General features: G+C 40.3%; 1 protein-coding gene across 1 annotated transcript in view; it reads left to right on the top strand.

The window, feature by feature from the left end:
* The first annotated feature begins 223 nt into the window (after positions 1-223).
* Positions 224-20,101, top strand: part of SUPV3L1 (Suv3 like RNA helicase) — a 30,154-nt gene continuing 10,276 nt past the window's right edge. Inside the window, exons 1-7 of the mRNA XM_054572684.1 lie at positions 224-553; positions 9,711-9,788; positions 10,154-10,261; positions 11,446-11,560; positions 12,739-12,907; positions 14,788-14,899; positions 19,249-19,326. Of these exons, the coding sequence (XP_054428659.1) occupies positions 280-553; positions 9,711-9,788; positions 10,154-10,261; positions 11,446-11,560; positions 12,739-12,907; positions 14,788-14,899; positions 19,249-19,326 (934 nt within the window). The 5' untranslated portion in view covers positions 224-279. The remainder of the gene's footprint in view (positions 554-9,710; positions 9,789-10,153; positions 10,262-11,445; positions 11,561-12,738; positions 12,908-14,787; positions 14,900-19,248; positions 19,327-20,101) is intronic.

Below are 20,101 nucleotides of genomic sequence, written 5' to 3'. Positions count from 1 at the left end.
TTGGTTTTGTTTGTTTGTTTTTTTAGAGAAAGGAGGATCCCAATATCTAAAGAAAAAGAGATAACAAGAACCAATATTTTCTGGTTTTCATCGCTAAATATTTCTTCGCCCTTTTGAGCAACCTCATGGCAGGCACCTTTTCTTTTTGGTAGGGCATTTTCCTGGGCAGCCTCTTTGCTCGGTCCGGTCTTTCCGGAGTGTTGGCGCTGCTGGATGCGTCATGCCCACCGCCGTGTCCCCGTGTTGCTGCAGTCAGTCTCTTTGGGCCCTGCGGTCTAAATGTCCTTCCCGCGGTGTACCCTGTTGTGGGCTCGGCTCCGGGCGGGGCACCGCGCTGGCCACCGGGCAGTCGTTTGCTCTGCTCTTCGTGCCCACGTTGGGCCCTTTCCTGGAGCTCTGGGGCGCGTTCCCGCTGTTGCCTCCTCCTCCTCCTCTTCCTCTGGAGGTTCCAAAGCCCCGGACACATCCTTGTTTGTGCCACTGACTGTGAAACCTCAGGGTCCCAACGCAGATGGCGACGTCGGAGCTGAGCTAACCCGACCCCTGGACAAGAGTGAGTGCAGGAGCTAGCGGGGGTGGCGGTGTGGTGCCGGCTAGGCGGCCATGAGAAAGCTGCATCCCCCTTCCCCTGGAGACCGGAGGTCCTCTCGAGCAGTCTGCCTCCCTAGTAGTTTTTGAGCTTCTCAGGGCTTGGGCCTGTATCCGATTGATCCTTTAATATGCTGGCCCAGAAGTGGCCTTTTCCGTTTCACTCTCCTCTCAATAGTTTACGCTGTCTTGTGGTGGGGTGATTCACCTTTTTTAAGTCGTTAGTTTTTCGACTGATTTCTCTTGTATCCTTTGTTGTTCCTCCCTCGCTGCCCAGAATTATTGCCTCCGAGAAGGATCAAGGGAGTGGGCTAGTGAAAAGCCAGAGGAGGACTTCTTTCAGTATTCATTGTCATTGACTAGGCGCCTACGCAAGCCAGACTGTATTGGGCTGTGTGGTGGTTGCCAAGAGGAACGAGGCTCAAATCCAGATCTCTCTCGCTCAAAAAGTTAGTGTGTCATGGAGAGGAAAGATATATGGATAACCAGCTGTAATACAAGGTAGAAGATGATAAGAGTGTCTTGACCGAAGGTGGTAGACACCGTCATCATAGGGCCTCCAAGAGAGAGAGCAATCGCTGAGCATCAGCAAGTGAAAGTGGGCGTTGTCCCTCAAAGTAACTTTGGGTGGATTTGACGGGGAGGCGTGTAAATGTTTACAAGCGGAGTTTTAGATTATACGGCTGGATGCCTGGGGAGGTGAGACAGGTTTCTCCAGCCAAATGAAGCTCTGGGAGAATGAGGGAATGCTATAGCGTCACAGAGCACTAGCTCTCCAGGAACTCTAGGCATTTCGTTTCAAAAAGCAACATTCTGTCTCCTAGTGTAACTTTAAAATATAGAATGCAACATGCTATGGGTGAGATCTTGTTTTTCAGGACAGAAGTACAATACTTTCACTAAAAATGTGGTGGGTCTCTCGAGGTATATGTTATTCTTTTAACTAGCTCTTCCAGGCCACTGTTAAGCCCTTTCATTTTACTTGGAGTTGAGGGCTACATTACTTTGGTACTTTTCATAACATAAGTATTTATATTACTATTTATTATTTATTTTAAAGTTGTGACAAATTTTACCATCTTAACCTTTTTTAAGGGTACAGTTCAGCAGTGTTGAGTATATTCACATTGTCGTGAAGCACATCTCTGGAACTTTTTCACCTTGCAAAACTGAAACTAAATATATTTTAAAAAACCGTTTTCCCATTTTTATTATTTTTTAAGGAATAAGTGATTTGTGTTAGGTAAATTTACTAGATTTAAGTATATAAAAATACTTATTTTGTGTAACTATTCCACTTTACCTGAAAGTGTAAATGTCTTTGATTCTTCCAGTAAGGAGATAGAATGAAGACAGATTATCAGCACCAGGTTTTCTTCCGGTGGAGAATTCTTACCTACCTCCTTGAGACAGTGAGCACTGGGTGATTTTTCATTTCCTTTGGCTAGGATTGACTTAGACGTTGAACTTACTACAATGATTTTTTTAAACATTGCAAGAGAGGCTGCAGAGAACAATGAAGTACTCCAATTCTGTATAGCCACACGATAAAGCTATCAGATTTTCACATAGAGATTGAGACAAGAAGGTGTCACTTCTCAATCAGTTGCTTGCTCTTCACCCAAAAGTTGGTATACTCCAAGGCTCTGTCTTTTTGTTACCTTGCCATCTTACTCTGTGCTCTCCCTAGGGTGGTTCATTCTTTCTCCCCAAGTCAGTATTCCTTTTAGATCTTGGTCTTTTCCCTGGACCACTCTCATTTCCCCGTACCTGTATATTTAGCTGCCTACCAGGTATCTTCACTTGGATTTCTTACATGCACTTGACAGTCACATGTCCAAGACAACTTATCTTCTCCTCAACTTGCTGCTTCTCCAGGTGCTCTGGTCAGAAACCTGGTCGTCTTGGTTCTTCCCATATCTCACCCCATACATCTAACAATCAGAATGTACGGTTGACAAGTCTTGTTGATTTTACCTCATAAATATTTATTGAGTTAATTTACTTCCCTCCTTCTCCATTGCAACCAACCTAGTCTGAATAACCAGGTTCTGTCTTTTGGTTGGGACTGTTAAAATAGCCTTTACATGTCTCCTTGAACATCTTTGATCTCTACTCCATTCTTTACCTGCAGTCAACATGTTCTGTTAAAAAGAATCTAATCATGTTGTTCCCCTGCAAAAAATGTTTAATGTGTTTCCATTGTCTCCAGTTTAAAATGGTTCTCAATCACTAATACAGACTTGGAAGGCCCTGCCTGATCTGGGCCTGGGCACCTCTCCAGCTTCATTGCACACCCCCTCCATGGTTTAGTCATTTTGATAAACTGTGTACTTTTGCTCCAGGGCCTCTTACAGGTGTTACTCCCTCTGCCTGGAATATCCCTGTGGTTCTTTCATTTTTTTCTTTTTTTTAAAAATAGCAATGGCTTATATCGAGTGTTTGCTAGACAGATACCATTCTAAGCAGGTGACTCATTTAATCTTCCTAATAACCCTTATGAGGTTGACATTGCCTTTATCCCCAACAAACACTTATTGAATGCCTGCTATGTGCCAACACTGTTCTAACCACACAGTATGTGATACACACACGCACACACATTTATATATGTCTCCTGGTTGTCTGTGACACATTTAGCCATGTGGATGTAGATTGACTGACTGTAAACAGAACGATTGTGCATAATTGTGATACAGGAAGTAACTTGCCTGATTTAGAATTTACTTACCTTTTCTGCATTTCCTAATTTGTAAAATAAGGATAATTTCTCTGCTTACATCTCTGGATTGTGAAAATCATCATAATGTGTTTGGCATAGCACTTTGAAAAGTGTCAAGGGATGAATGAATGTAAACTAGTATTTGTACTAACTAAACATTTGTTATGGTAAAAATGGAATTAAAAGTTGTCGGGCTGTCAGCTTGCAGTAGAATGTGATGTATGGAAACTGGGAAAACGATTTACCCTAGGAGCCCAAAATAACTTACCCTGTCCACATAATATAGGTTAATGGGAGGATGGAACAAAATTATGTATTTTTAGGTTATTTTATAAATAGCGCCCCCCCCCCCGCCAAGTCTCTCTTTCTTTAGGCTTTTAATAGCTGGTATAAAATTTCTCATACATCTTTCTACTCATAACCAGCTGGCTCTGCTAAAAGCAGGGTTTTTAAGTCTTTTGGGCACTCTTACGTATTTTTAAGTGTTTAGAAGTTCTGGCAATGAATTACAGGTAACTACTTCCATGGCAGAGTAGCCCTCTTCTTTCCGGGCAAGTTAACAAAGCTGGGAGCTTTGGAAGGTTCAAGTGGAGCAGTGAAGGAGGAAGGTAGCACCCAGGCATCAAGTTCAGCCTGGTGAGCCCTGGCTGACCTTGGGTGACAGATGCACTTTCAGAGCACGATCTTCTGATTCTTGATTGATCCCTGCATGTTTATAGGTGGCAGCAACAAAAAATATTCATGGTGGATTTTATTAGCAGTTGGGACTCCTAGGGAAGGTAGCAGATTAATTGAGGCAGGTTGCAGTCATTTCCTCATAGATTCTAGTATTGGTAGATGGGTAGATGCAGTTCGGAACTTGTTTGTAGAGCTGTGGCAAGAAAGTTGAAGCCGCTCACGTACCATTTGGAGCATGAACTGGAAGTTTTGGGGAAGCTTCCTTGGCAAAACAACTGGACTGATATTTTCTGACATAGCACTTACGAAATACAGAGCTAGGGTGTAATGCTAAGGGAAGGGGTCAAGATTATGGAGACAGGCCCTGTATAGTCTATTAGGCGACACATTTCTGACTAGAGTCCATTTAGCTTCCTGGATGAGAATCATGCTGTAAGTCGCAAGAGGAACCTTATGAAAGAGCCTAATGAAGTTACTGTCATTTGATGTAAGTTTATCAGGAACAGACACACTTGGGGGTGTAGGGCATAGCTGAGGCTCCTCAGCCTTCATGCTGCTGTCATCCCTTCACCTGAGCAAGGTGCAGGAAGGTCAGAGGCATTTGGCCTAATGCAGCTCGCCATCTGCTGCAATAGTGGCAGTTTTATCAGATCTGCTACAGCTTTTTATAATTCCCTTTGTGATGATGTAAAAGGTTCAGCATGAATTGCTACCACTACTAGAACCATATTCTGTGTAGCTTAATACTCAATGACATGAGTATATATATTTTTTGCAGTTAAATTTTTTTTTCTTTTTTGTTTCAGTGGCACCAGTATTAATGTGTGTAACGTGCTGTTGAGTCGGCTCTGAGTCCTAGTGACTCCATGAATGAGTGCTGTCCACCATGTCCTGTCCTCAACAGGCCTGCTTATTAGCTCCTGTCGATTCATGCCTATGGCTTCTTTTATGAAGTCACTCCATTTCATATTGAGTCTTCTCCCTTTTCTGCTGCTGTTTATTTTTCCCAGCATCGTAGTCTCTTCCAGAGAACCCTGCCTTTTCATGATGTGCCCAAAGTAAGACAGCTTCAGTTTTGTCATTTTTGTCTCCAGCGATGTATCAGGTGTAATTTGCTTCTCTTTCTAGTGGTCCAGGGTATGCATAGAGCTCACTTTCAACACCATGTTTCAAATGAATTAAATATTGTCTCTCAGCTCTCTTCACTGTCCACCTTTCACATCTGTACATAGTAGTTGGGAATGAGGGTGTGGATGACCTTAGCCGTGGTATGTAATGAAACATTTTTGCTCTTGGTGGTCTTTCCTAATTCTTTTATTATTGCGCTTCTGAGTGTCTTTTCTTGATTTCTTGGCTGCAGTCTCCATTTGAATTGACTGAACCAGGGAAAGAGAAAATTTTTAACAATTTCAGTGTCTTTTTTTTTTTTTTTAAATGGAAGAGTTTCTTAGCGCGGCAGTGGGACAGAGAGAAGGCTACTCCACAGGCAGAGCAGCCACAGTTTAAGTGTCTTTATTGTCTGTGTTAAACTTTTGTATTTTCTATCCCATTAACACTGTAACTAGGGTAGTAAAACTAGTTGTAATGTTAAAGGGGTGGGAAATGATGCCACTACTAAGTTGTCTTTGATACAGTTTCTTCAGGATTGAATCTGCCTTTACTTTTTGGATTCTAGAGATTCTCTAACCTATTCTGATAACTTCTCTCCACCTGTTTCCACTGTGGCTTTAGCCTTTTTAATTCTATTATGAAGAGGTTGAATTGCATTCATTCCAATCTACTACTCCAATCCTCAAGTGACCATGTGTTGAGATGGGATTCTAGTTAATTATTAATACAGTGAAACAAGTGAATTAAGACATTTTAACAAAATGTGTAAATCATAAGGTTTAAGTAGTCCTAGACTTACAGTAAATAGCTACTCTGTTCCCCATCAGGATGTAAGTGGAGTAAAAGTGGACCATTAATTTTGTGTAAAGACTCTTGGAGGTACAGTTATATTTTAAAAGAGAACTTATTCTGATGGATTGTCTTGAACACTCTGTTTTCTCTTTTAAAGAATATGTAATCATTTAAAACTCAGTGCAGAATAGAGTTTATAGTGGATCTTTTAATTTTAGCAAGTGTAGTTTTGAATTCCAATGTAGTCTCATTAAGTCTCAAGCTCTCATTGCAGGTAGCTGGAAGAAACTCTATTATCTAGTTTAAAGTTGTAGCGACTGTCATTTCTACTGTGGCTGAAATCCAGAGAATGTATCCTTTAATCACTGTTAATTTTAATGAGAAGTAAAAAATAAATAAATAAAATCAGATCGTTGTGTTAAGAAGAATGAAACAGTTAAAGCTTAATTTTTATGAAAAACAAAACTGTGTTTCCATATACTTCTGTAGATGATTAACATTTTTTTCAGTGCTATTTCCATTGTGGTAATGTTTTTGTAGTTATTTTTTAAAAACTGATAGCAGATTTTAGAAAATCCTTTTCAATAAAGTATCGACACAGAGAACCCTCACATTTTTTTGTGTGGGTAATATTCGTTTTTTAAAAACAGCTTTAAAATATTTATGTACCATGAAGTTTATCTTTTAAAATGGATAATTAAATGGTATATTTGCAGGGTTGCACAACTCTCACCATAATTTAATTTTAGAACATTTTCTTTACTCCCAAGAGAAATCTACGCAGTAGCAATCACTTCCCATTCCCCTATCCCCACTGCCCTCTGCCCAGGCAAGCTAATCTACCCTGTTTCTGTTGTCCATTTCATGTAATACAATATGTGGTCTTTCCCACTAGTTTCTTTCACATAGGAAGAGAAAGCTTATTTTTTTAAAGCATTTTACATTGAGCGAAGGATCATTCTTGCATAACACTGGAGTGTTAGTTACAGGAAATTGATTATTTTAAACAGATTTGATGTCTTCTGTTTATATTGAGTTTATAGGTCAGCAGAGTTTCCCCAAGCAATTGCATGTGCTATATTCTAGTCTTTTATTTGTCACTGAGTTTTCCACTGTTGCTGCCAAGAAACTGTTACCCCTGTTACAGGGCCGCCTTGGTGCTGCGGGCTGGCCCTGCCCTGCACGGTCCAGGACCTTTAGCATGTCAGGCAGCCTCCAGGTCCTTGACTCGCCCAGGAAAGAGGCCAGATCGTGGGCTCTGCTGTGGAAGAAGCGAAAAGTGCGTGTCCAACTGGAGAGTGAGTTGAGTGCAGGGCAGTTAGTTCTTGGGATTTTATGTGTTTGCAAGGGTAGACGGGTTGTCTCCAAGCTTTGTGGTGCCTAATCCTGACTCCACCTTCTGGCTGGGAAGGGACCTTGCCACCACCACAGGGTTCCTTGCCATTAATTGTTTCCCTTTGATCATGCCCAGAGGTGGGGGCTCTGGTGAGAAGGTGTTGGCTCCTGCTTCCTCACTCCACTTGTCTGGATCTTTGCCTAACTTCTTTCTATCCTGCCTTACCCCCACTGGGTACAAAGTAACAGAAACCCAGAAATATTAGGATAACAGCCTGTGATAAAAGAGATGTATGTATCACATTTAATGGGCAAATACCGTGGCTAAACCATTTTGAAATTCCTTCATTTTGCAGAACAAATTTTTGTTAGTGGACGATTTATTCAGGCTTAATTTCTTCAGTGAGTGTTGGGAGTATCGTGGCTCTGTGAAGATGCAGTTGAGAGGTTGAACTATGTAGGCTACTTGGCCTTTCTGTGTATCATGGGCAAAGGTTCTGTCTTCAATTTTGGCCTGCCTTTCTGTTTGACAGCAAAAGGGCACCAGGTATTAGGCTGATGGAGTCAGACCGGAACTTGGTTCAGCAACTTCTTTACTTGAGTTCTGGCTAAGAAAGAATTCAGAGCCAAGTCTCAAACTATTAGAGAAAAGTTATTTAGAAAGTCACAGAGGTAGAAGTGAGCTGTAGAAGAAATGAGCTCAGGCAACAAGCTACAGAGGCAAGAGAAGGGCTCTTGGAGCTTAGGAGAGAGAAGGGCGAGGAAGATGCTCCTGAGGTAAGGGCGTGGGGAAAGGCGAGGGCGTGCTCCCTAGAGAGAGCAGCACTGGGTCTTCCGTCCTAAGGGTTTTTAAGGGTGGGGATTTTAGGGGTGGTCCCAGAGGAGGATATCAGTAGAGTGTTAGCTTTGCAGGTGTCTCCTTTCAGGGTCTTGGTCATGGTCTCCACTGATTGGTCAGTGCCAGGGCAGGGGGTTATTAATCAGTGCAGCTGGTCCTGATATCAGCTGTGGCTTGGCTTGTCTGGTTTTACTGCTTTTCTGGGCTTGGATCTGAAACACAGATATTCCCCAGGGGTTAATGCTTAAGGGAGAAGTCCTGCAAGGACCCGAATGGGAGTCACATGAGGCCACTCTTCAGCCCCTAGTTCCTCCTCCAAAGGGGTCTACTGAAAGACTAGTAACATTCCAGGGGGGAAAGGGCAGGAAAAGGTTTGAGCCATATGACCAGCAGTATGAAAGGTCAGGGCATCTAATCCACATGACCAGATATGCTAGGGAGGAAAGGTCACCCTGGAGCTGGGGTCCTTGTTTTCCATTGTTTTGTTGGTTGGTTGGTTGGTTGGTTGGTTGGTTTAAATCCTCACCCGTGGATATATTTATTGATTATAGAGAGAGAAGGGGAGAGGAGAGAGCAACATTGATGTGAGGGAGCAACATCGATCAGTTGCCTCCTTACGCGCCCCCACTGGGGATCAAACCTGCAACCTATTGGTGTATGGGACAGTGCACCAGCTAACAGAGCCAGGGCTGTTTTCCCAGTTTTGCCTGTTGCTAGGCACCCGGTGCTTTGCACTCTCGTGATCTTTCCTGCCTGGCCTGTCCTCCTTGCTCTGCTTTATGTCTGTCTACCACAGCCCCAGGAATGCAGTGTGTGTGGCTGGATCTAAAATGTTTGTCTCTACAGAATAAAGCAATAGTATTTTGACATGTTTAATGGCAGTACAACCTCAGCTTGATTAATTTAAAATATTTTATAAGAATATTAAAAATATTGATTCATAGTGGCATGTTACTTCAGGCATCTAATTCAGCCACTCCTATAGTACAGTAATTTCTCTGCCATCCCTTTTGAGATACAGCCATTTAAGCCTTGTTTGAGTACTTCCAGTGACAAGGAGCTGGCACTTTTGTGAGGCAGCCCCTTTTCACTGTTCTAATTGTTAGGAAGCTCATGTATAAATTCCACTGAAATCTGCATCCCTTACTTCCCACAGACTTTAGTTATGCCATCTAGAACAAAAGAAGTATAATCTGTTCTCCCAAAAATCATCTTCTTCAACTAAAGATCATCCCTGGCTCCTTTAGTTATTTGCATAAAAGCATAATGGTTTGGTCCTTGCAGTTTTGGTTGTCATTCTAGATAGCTTTTAGCTGCGTACTGTTAGCCGTCGATACTGGTTGTAAGTAAACAAAATAAAGCATGGTTATCTAAAAGCCTGATGGCAATGTCTAATCCTGTAGCATCTTGCTTATTCCTCTGTATTATAACAGGAACATTGTGTTTTTTGACTTTATAGTTTTTCTAGGCACTCCATCTCACTACTAAATCATAAAGAGCTTGTGATCAAATAAACTAAGTTTTTGCAGCACTCAGTAGACTTCTGCCTTGAGTGTTAGGACTTCAAGTTTCATTTGCTTTTTGGGCATTTCTGTATTTGGAAAACAAGTGTTAAACAAGCTATAAATTTTGACATCTTTCTTCCAGATGAAGTAAAGAAGATCCTAGACAAGTTTTACAAGAGGAAAGAAATTCAGAAACTGAGTGCCGATTATGGACTCGATGGTAATGCTAATAACATCCCATTAGAGATATTTCATTGCTTTTTAGATTATAGCTTTGTCAGTACTGTGTAGTACCTTGTGTGGCCTGGACATAAGAACATAGATGTGACCTGGAGGTTGTTCTTGACCTTTGCTTCTGTCTGAGCAGGTTAACAAGACATACCTGGTGAACCATTCATATAGCAAAGGAGCTGTGTGTTCAGCTTTCCTTCGTGTTGTGCTAGGATTTCAGTTTTAGCTCACATCTGATAAATTTTTAAAAAAAGATGTTTTGATTAATTAGGTGTGATGTGCATATTTACTTTTTAAAATGAGAAATGAAATGAAAACTAAGCCCTGCCTACTTTGATTTTGTATTTCCTGCAGCTCGTCTCTTCCACCAAGCTTTCATAAGCTTTAGAAATTACATCATGCAGTCTCATTCCCTGGATGTGGACATTCACATTATTTTGAATGATATTTGCTTCAGTGCAGGCAAGTGTTTATAGAGATTTTTATAAATCCTGTTGAATATACATTCTGTTTCCTCCCTTCATGTTTATTTCTCTAGTCAGGGTTTGTTTAGAATAGGCCTTTTTAACATTCTCTGTTAGTAATTCAGTGCTTGCCTAGGAGACTGTCTAGGTCCTTTTGCTTTTATACAAGGTCCCTGAGCTAGTTATTAAATCACCCATGTGTCTTAGACTGGAGGTAGATTTACTCTATCAACCGTCTGCTCTTCACTATGTGTTAATAACCACAGTGAAAAGAACTTTTACACAAGATGGAATTAATGCATAGCAGATTCCATCTGTTTCTGCTACTGGCTTCTTCCTCCCTCGTATCAGGACAAAGTTCTTGCCATAAGGAAAAAAAAAGTGAGAACATCATTATATTGTTCCCTGTAGGCAGCTTGGTTTTGGTTATATATTTTCAATGTATTTGATTATTAGACCCTAACCTGTGCCAGGCACTGAGGTAGATAGAACCTGTATACAAAGATGAATGGGACAAGACCTCACCCTCCTCAGAGCCTCTAAGGTGTGGAGACTTCTTGCTGAGAAATCAGGTCACTTCATGTTTTGTCTTTCAGTGGTCTCTCTAGTTTGAAAAATGTTTACACCTGCATTTTTCTTCAGTAACCACAGGTTCTCTCTAATGTATATTTCTAGGTTCTTTATTTTTTTAATTTAACGTTTTTTAAAAAAGATTTTATTTATTTTTAGATGGGGGGAAAGGGAGGTGAAGGAGAGAAATATCGATTGTGGTTGCCTCTCACACACCCCCTCCTGGGGACCTGGCCTGCAACTCGGGTGCGTGCCCTGACTGGGAATCGAACCGGTAACCCTTTAGTTCCCAGGCCAGTTCTCATTTACTGAGCCACACCAGCCAGGGCTAATGTAACTTTTACCATGCTGATCTTTACCTGCTTGCGCTGGAAGAGTGGAATGTGGTGCTTGGCAGCCATTTTTCTGTTTTCCTAGAAAATACAAATGAAATTTGAAGAACATGTAAGAGAAAGCAGGGTCTTGGAAAGGGCAGAGTTCCTTGCTCCAGGGTTTTTCTTTTTGTCCTGACGCTGTCCCTCAAACTTAGCTCATTAAGAAAAAAGGTGTCACTAAGTGTAGTTATGGATGGCATGCAGATTGCACCTGTTAATGCAGTGTTTTATTTTCCAGCTCATGTGGATGATTTATTTCCATTTTTCTTGAGACATGCAAAGCAGATATTTCCTGTGTTGGAATGTAAGGATGATCTACGTAAAATCAGTGACTTAAGAATACCACCTAATTGGTTAGTTCCTTCATTTGTGGATTTGAAATTTTCAGTTTCTAATTTTGGGAGAGTAATGGTTGTTATTTTTTATTTTTATTGTATGCTGGATGATAAATCATAAGGAGACTAGATTGTGTTGTTTTTCCCTAGAAAAAGAGGCAGTTAATTCTGGCAGGCAATTAACTGGTGTCTCCCCTTTATCCTGATCCAGCTTGGTTTTAGGTTTTATTACTGCAGAGCTAGAGTAGCTCTTACTTTAAGGTGTGGTCCTTAGAATTCAGGTGTGCATTTCTGAGTCTCAGCTGAATGCCTGGGTGTTAATGAGCGCCCTCCCAAGCACCAGGGCTAATCTCCAGTGTCTCCTAGCACTTTGCCACCTCATTGAGACCTTCCTGCTCAGACTCTTAGCAAGCTCTGCTAGGCTCTGCGCATATTCAGCCCAGCCCTTGGCCAGGCACCCACAGGGAACTCCCACACAGACTTCAAGGCTCCCCCTCCACTGCACCCTTTCTTTTCTTCCACACTCTGTCTTTCACATTACAGTTGCTTCAGCAACTCTGAACTTGATCTGTGCTGCTCAGCTCAGTGGGACTATCATACTTTTACTTGGGTTCCACTCCCTGTGCCCAGCTGGGGTGCAGGAGGTCTTATCTCAAGTGTTCCTTCTTCCAGGGCTATATTCCTGCATTGCCTGTTGTGCATGTCCCTAGGCAGCTGCTGCATATATTTTGTCCAGTTCTGTACTTGTTTATGGTAGGATCGCACCATGGCCAGAAGCAGAAGACTCAGTCATCATTATACTGAATATATTGAAATTCAGAAGCCTGGGAATACTTGCTTATAAGGTGTTTAGAGCTATAGAAGTGATGTGAATGTATCTGTGCAGCTATTAGAAGTTTAAACTTAAGTAACTACTGAGGAAAAAGAATTTGTACAGTGGCAAAGATACCCAGGAAATTAATTTGCCCTTGGATTTTTCTGTCCTCTAGTTAGTAAATGTCAGTCTTAGAAAGACATTATTTTAGTGTGAATATGAAACTCATCATTTAATTAAGTTTTTTAAAGATTAAGGTTTTTAAAGTTATTATCTTGTGAAGGTTAAGAGGATGTTGCAGTGGAATTTTTTAAATTGAGAACTTTGCTGAAGTGGATTTTGAAATTAATAAAATTAAGCTGTTTACCTACTTATCTTTCAGGTACCCAGAAGCCAGAGCCATACGGCGGAAGATAATATTCCATTCAGGCCCCACAAACAGTGGAAAGACTTATCATGCGATCCAGAAATACTTGTCAGCAAAATCTGGAGTATATTGTGGCCCTTTAAAATTACTGGCACATGAGATCTTTGAAAAGAGTAATGCTGATGTCAGTGTATTGCCAAATATTTGCTCCTTGTTAATTTTGTGTGTGTGTGTGTGAGGATAAGAATGGAGTGCATATGTAGTATTCCTTCCAGTAACAAAAATTGCCATATTTCTTTGTACCTCAGAAGCCATCAGTTGTAAGTTGTACCATTATTTTATGTGTGACTGAGACAGAAAAAGTGCTGCCAACTGAACTCTGACACACCATCACTTGTTAAGCTGTATCCTGATTTCAGAGATACTAAAATATGAAAAAAATGTGTTTATTAGAATGACTGAAATATAGTGTTACAGAATAGTTCACATATACAGAGACAGGCTGAGAAGAACACAGCCTGATCCTACTATCCAGTTTTGGTCACATTCTAACATTTTGCCATACTTGTGTTTTGTTTTTGTTTTTTAAAAAAAGATTTTATCTATTTTTTAGAGAGAGGGGAAGGGAGGGGGAGAGAGAAAGATCAATGTATGGTTGCCTCTCATGCGCCCTCCTACTGGGGACCTGGCCTGCAATTCAGGCATATGCCCTGGTGGGGAATTGAACCAGTGACCCTTTGGTTTACAGGCTGGCACTCAGTCCACTGAGCCACACCAGTTAGGGTGCCATACTTGTTTTTTAAAGAAGTGTTGATATGGTTAAAACCCTCTGAACTCCCTCCTTTGCCTCCTCAGAGTTAACCACTACTCTGTTATGATGTTTAATTTACCTTTAAATTAGACCTCTGGTGCGATCAGTTAGAACTAATCGTAGTTAGTAAAATGTAGACCGGAGCCACGTTTTCAAACCTGAAAAGGACTGAATGCCATGTGGTCTGAGGCATTGTTTTTTACTAAGAGGGCTAAAATTTGGTTGTTTTATTATGACTATAATGTGAGATTAACCAGTTTTGGTAGGTAATTTGCATTCTTTATTTTTCGTTCTGAATAATTTATGTAATTTTCATAATTGCCTCTTTATAAATACTTAAGAAGTATTTTCTAAGAACAAAGATTTTCTTTCACATAACCACAGGGTATTTAAAGCAGGACATTTAGTATTGTTAGACTGCTATTATTTAATCCATAGCCTATATTCAGATTTTGCCAATTGTCCAGTAACAACAACACACTCCTCCCTTACCCCTTGCCACCACGCCCCCCAGCCCCAGATTCTCTCCATGGTCTCGCACTTTTTTGTTGTCCTGTCTCTAGTTTCCATTAATCTGAGACAATTTTTTTTGTCTTCCTTTGTCTTTTATAACCTTTACACTTTGGAAGACTGCTACAGGTCAGTTGTGTTGTAAACCATCATTCAGTCTGGGGATGTCGGATGTTTACTCATGATTAGTTTCAGGTCACTGTGAGCGAGGCTAGCTGTCCCAGTTGCCTGGAGTTTCCGATGTAGCACTAAAAGGTTTTCATCCTTGGGAACCCCTCAGTCCTGGGTGAACCAAGGTGGTTGATCAGTCTGATACACCATCGCATTAAGGAATTATATTAGGAAGACTTTACATTCTTAAATTTTGTTTATAGTATTCTTGAATATAGAGGCATTCCATGTTTATTTTAATAAACTGAAATAATACAGAAACATACAAAGTTAAAAAGTGAAATTGCTGTAATTTTTCATGCTTTTGTTACCTGCCTTTTGTTACCTGTAATTTTTCATGCTTTTGTTAGCTGCCTTGATGTTTCCAAGTTTACGTAGGTTTTGTAAGAGAATAGCTTTTATTTTTATTTATGAAAAAATTTTTTAAAAGATTGAGAATATTTTGTTGGCAGCTATTAGACAAACTTGATTCTAATGGAGAGTATTCTGTTAAACATCCAAAACTTCTTTTTACTCTTGCTTTCAAGGTGATGATAATTCCAGGTTTTGTTTTCTGTTTCCTTGTCATCTAGGGTGTGCTATGTGACTTGGTAACAGGTGAAGAGCGCGTGACTGTAGATCCAAATGGGAAGCAGTCTGCCCATGTTGCTTGTACTGTTGAGATGTGCAGTGTTACGACTCCTTGTATGTACATACCGTTTTTTAAAACTTAGTATTTTTTTATTTTAAAATATTTATCAACATATGAAATGTTTTTTATTGTGAAAATTTTAAATGGAGACAAGAGAATCGTGCAGCAAATACTCATTATCTGCTGTCACCAATAAATGCCCAAAACTTTCTGTCATCCTTGCTTTTGAAAATCTTGTCCCTTTTTCTCCTAAAAGGTATGTTAACAGGTATGAAGTTACCTCTGTACCAATCCTCAGTTCAATTCTCTCCCCCTCTTTTTTTTAATATTAATTTATATTACTTTCAGGGGTACAGCATAGTGGTTAGACGATCATATACTTGACAAAGTGTTCCCCCCAATTATTTCCAGTACACAAATGGCACCATGCATAGTTAGTACACTATCATTAGCTATGTTTCCTATGCTGTACTTTACATCCCCATGACTATTTTGTATCTACCAATATGTATGTCTCAGTCCCTTCACCTTTCTCACCCAGTCCCCTACTCCCTCTCCCCCCTGCCAACCATAAATGTGTTCCTTTTATCTATAAGTCTGTTTGTGTTTTGTTTGTTCATTTATATCATTCTTTAGTTTCCACATATAAGTGAAGTCGTATGTTATTTCTTTCTCTGACTTATTTCACTTAGCATAATATCCTCTACGTCCTTCCATGCTGCTGCTAATTGTAAGCTTTTATTGTTTTTTATTGCTGTTTATTACTTATAGTTTTGATATTTTTTCTTCTTCATAAGGAAGACCCTTTAATATTTCTTGTAACACTGGTTTGGTGATGATGAACTCCTTTAGCTTTTTCTTGCCTGGGATGCTCTTTATCTGCCCTTCAGTTCTAAGTGACAGCTTTGCTGGATAGATTAATTTTGGTTGTAGGTCCTTGCTTTTTATCACTTTGACTACTTTTTGCCAGCTCCTTCTGGCCTGGACAGTATCTTAAGAAATCAGCTGATAGTCTTATGGGAGTTCCCTTGTAGGTAACTGCTTTTGCTGTTTTTAAGAATCTCTTTTTCTTTAGTCTTTGGCGTTTTAATTATGATATGTCTTAGTGTAGGCCTCTTTGGGTTCATCTTGCTTAGGGACTTTGTGCCTTGTAGACTGTATGTCTGTTTCCTTCACTAGGTTAGGGAAGTTTTCTGTCATTATTTTTTCAAATAGGTTTTCAATTTCTTGCTCTCTCCTCCTTCCAGCACCCTCATGATCTGAGTATTAGGATGGTTGAAGTCTCAGATGCTCCTTATACTATCCTCTTTTCTCTTTGGATTCTTTTTTTTTTTTTTTTCCTGTGATTGGGTGTTTTCCGCTTGCTTGCATTCCAGATCACTGATTTGATTCTCTGCTTCCTCTATTCTACTGTTGATTGCTTTCAGTTTATTCTCCATTTCAGTTAGTGTATCCTTCATTTCTGACTGGTTGTTTTTTATGGTTTCTATGCCCTTTTTTGTACTGTCAAAGTTCTTACTAAGTTCCTTGAGCATCCTTATAACCAGTGTTTTAAACTCTCTATATGGTGGTTTGTCTCCATTTCATTTAGTTATTTATTTTTTTTTTTTTTTGGAGATTTCTCCTTTTCTTTGATTTGGGAACTGTTTCTTTGTCTCTGTGTTTTGGTTGCTTCCTTATGTTTGCTTCTCTGTACTAGGTAGAGCTGCTATGTCCTCAGGACCTGGTAGAGAGGCCTTGTATAGTAGGTATCCTGTAGGGCCCAGGGACACACCCTCCACAGTTACCTGAACTGGGCTCTCCAAGTTAGCCCTGTGTGGGCTGAGTGCACTGTCCTGTTGTAGTTGAGCCCTGATTGCTGTTGGCATCACTGGGAGGTATTGGCCCCCCAAGCTGATGGGCTGCGAGGACTGGCCACAACTATAGCAGAGGAGCTGCTGTGCAGGAACCGAACCTCTGGTGCAGGACTTGCTTCAGTGGACTCTGGTGCTTGCTGAGTTTGCCCCTTGAGTGTGTCGCTCATGGAGGTAGTAGGGTTGTAATCCAGCAGGGTCTGAAGCTGTCCACCAGGTGCACTGGCTTTGGGGCCTCCCAGCAGGTACAAGGACAGCCACTGCCTGTGCCCTGTCTGTGGCCAGTACGAGCTACAGAGCTACCTGCAGATGGCTGCTACTTGTGCTGGGCTTGGAGGTGCCCAGGAGAGACCAAGCTGCAAGCCAAGGCTAGTTGCCTCTAGTGCTGGACCTGGGGCCACTTAAGAGGTACAGGGCATACAGAGGCCAGATGCTGCTTGGTTGAGAGATTTTAGTAAAGTCCGAAGCATGAGGAGAGAGAGGCCATTTGTATGGAAAAGGCACTGGGAAGGCTTGGGTGGGCCTGCAAGTTGGATGGGGCAGGGTCTCAGGGAATCGCCATGTTGGGGCAAACAGGGCTGGCCAGGTTGTTGGAGACTCAGATATGGAGGCCACCTGCCAGCTCTGTGTGGAGAGGGCTCAGAAGAGGAACAATGGCCTCTGCCAGCACTTCTGTTTGGGGGAAAGCTGCTCCCTCCCCCCAGCTCTCACCCTGATGCCAGACAATTCAGTTCCTCCTCTGTGTTATATAATATTCCTTTTTATGACAAGAATTATACATTCCCCCATTAAAGGATATTTAAGTTGTTTAAAGTCTTTCACTATTATATACAGCACTGCAGTGAACCATTTAAGTCATTCTGAGAATATTTTAAATGAAAATTAGTGTTTTTTAGAAACTCTGTGGAAGTGATTTTTCTCTTAGGGAAGCCGAGTAAATGAAACAGACACCGTCTGTGCCCTCACAGAGCATAGAGTTAATTACAAGTGTCTTTAAAAACTTACTGTAATTTAAGTGCTGTGAGGGAAAAACATATGAGAATGATGCCTTCTTTCATTTGTGATCTTAACTTGTTTTGACAGAAGTTGTGGTAAAATGTATTCCCTTGCCCCTGGCCCCTTAAATAGGGTGTTATTGGGATATTCAGTCTTCCCTGGAGTATCTGTATCGCACTGGCCCCATAAGGCTATAACACTCGCTGCGCTATAATGACTTTGAGAGATACATGAACGTCTTTATGCCCACATTAAATTGTCCCTGCCTACTAAAAAAAAAGAAAAGAAAATCAAGTTTTTCTTATTACGTAAGCAATTATATCTTCATATAAAAAAATAAAAATAAATGCAAAGAGGCAAAAAAAGTACATAATCTCCCAATCCTACCCATTCAGAATCGACAAGTGTAACCCTGTTGTGTATAGTTTTCAGATTTTTTTTCTGTTCATGTTTGTATTGTATATCCATTGTGGGTGTGTAGATTATAAAATAGGGATTATATATTATGTACTATTATGTATTAGCACATTATGTACTATTTAGTAGTTGCTTTTTTTATTTTAATGTTAACTTTCTGAGTAAATGGATAGGTTTTTTTTTAATTCATTATAAAAGTAGTGCATGGTAAAAATTCAGACAGCATAGAAGTTTATAAATCAGAATTCCCTCTTCTACTTCGTCTTTTCTAATTTTATTTGTATATACCCAGATGTGATAAATAATTTTCAATCTAATTGTTTTTCAGTGTAGAATTAACTTAGTTTCCTAAATGTCACTGTGAACATATTAACTTTTTAAAAAATTTAATGTGCTCTTTACTCCTTGGTATGTTGGGAGGGAAATAAAAATATAATTTATGTGACTTAAAGAAAATGTGGTTGGAGTGATTTTGGCGTTAGAAAATAAAATGAGGCACTAATTTTTACCATAGTGATGAGTTTAAAATCCTAAGAATGAGTGTAGCTGGAGCTCAGGGAATCACACTTCCACTCTGCTGTCTGCTCCTTGCACCTGCCTGGGTTCCTGTGGTAGAGACGCTTCATTCACTGCAAGGCTATCTACTCCCGGTTCCTGGAAACATAGAGACTTTTTTCTTTTACTGCTGTGCAGGTGTGTTAGTGCTTACAGTGCAGTTTCTCCAGGCCACCCCTGAGATTGCAGGAAACAGACCAAATGAACCTGCTTAATTTGGGACGCAGTGCAGTAGAGTGGGTAAGAGTCCGGTCCGTGGAGCCAGATGGCCTGGGTTGGAATTTCAGTTTTTTGTTCTTACACTTAATTGCGCATACTGTGTTTTTGGGCCAATGACTTAATGTCTCTGGGTCTCTCTTTATTCTGTAAAATGAAGATGATGATGACTTTGCTCTTACATTTGTTGGGAGTAGTAAAGGAATTATAATTGTAAAGCACTTAGAACAAGACTGCCAGAAAAGAAGCGCTTAGTGATCGATGATAATGACTCTGCTGATGATGAAAGCTTGAATTTTGGCGTTGTGATGTTTATTACATTATTTAAGTAGCTCATAGTGCTCATGATAACTTTTTATTTTAAGATGAAGTGGCTGTGATTGATGAAATTCAAATGATTAAAGACCCAGCCAGAGGATGGGCCTGGACCAGAGCACTTCTAGGTTAGTGATCTCAATGCTGTAAAACCTGTGCTTTGTGACATTGCACTGAGATGCGTTTATCTGCTTGGCAGTGCCAAGCAGAGCCAGGTAGGTTCTTTCTCTCTGATATAAATCAAACGAGTAAGTCAGCTAGATGTTAGTTGTATTTTCCAAATATTATTTTAACAATGAAAAGTTCGTTTTTACTATTACAAAATTAGCATAACCATTTAAGTAAAATTAAAATGTTCAACTCGGTCATATTTACAACAACCACTATTAAGATTTTGGTGTTTCACGCCAGTTTTGTGACTGTATAATTTTGTATCTTGGTTTTTTCAGTTCTGTTTTTTTAGACCTTTTTTTGTACCACATCCTAATATTGGTACAATATTCTCCATTGAGGAGCTGTACTATAGTTTTTCCCTCAGAATTGAATATTTCCCCCTATTATTAGTAATACTGCAGTAAAAATCTTTCTGGCCAGAGCTTTTTATTTATTTATTTTATTATTTCTTTAGGATAGCTTCCAGGAAGTGGAATTCTTGAAGTCCATGAACATGAGTAAATGTTTCTACTGCTTGATTTTGGAGTGAATTTTTTATCTGCATGTTGTAGGGCAGGTGTTTTCAAATTTAAAAACAAATAGCTGAACTCTTTCTTCAAAGAGTATTCATTGAAGCCTTAATGTAAAATAGATGAAAATGGATCTGCTAAGGGGTAAGGAGCCTGGAGTTCCTTCTACCCTCCAGCCACCAGCATCAGTGATTCCATGGAGGCTCATGTGAAAAGCACA

Source organism: Pteronotus mesoamericanus, unplaced genomic scaffold (genome assembly GCF_021234165.1).
Source record: "Pteronotus mesoamericanus isolate MK-2021 breed Mesoamerican mustached bat unplaced genomic scaffold, CSHL_Meso_final contig_24, whole genome shotgun sequence".
NCBI lineage: Eukaryota > Metazoa > Chordata > Mammalia > Chiroptera > Mormoopidae > Pteronotus > Pteronotus mesoamericanus.
This window is presented reverse-complemented; position numbering and strand designations above follow the sequence as displayed.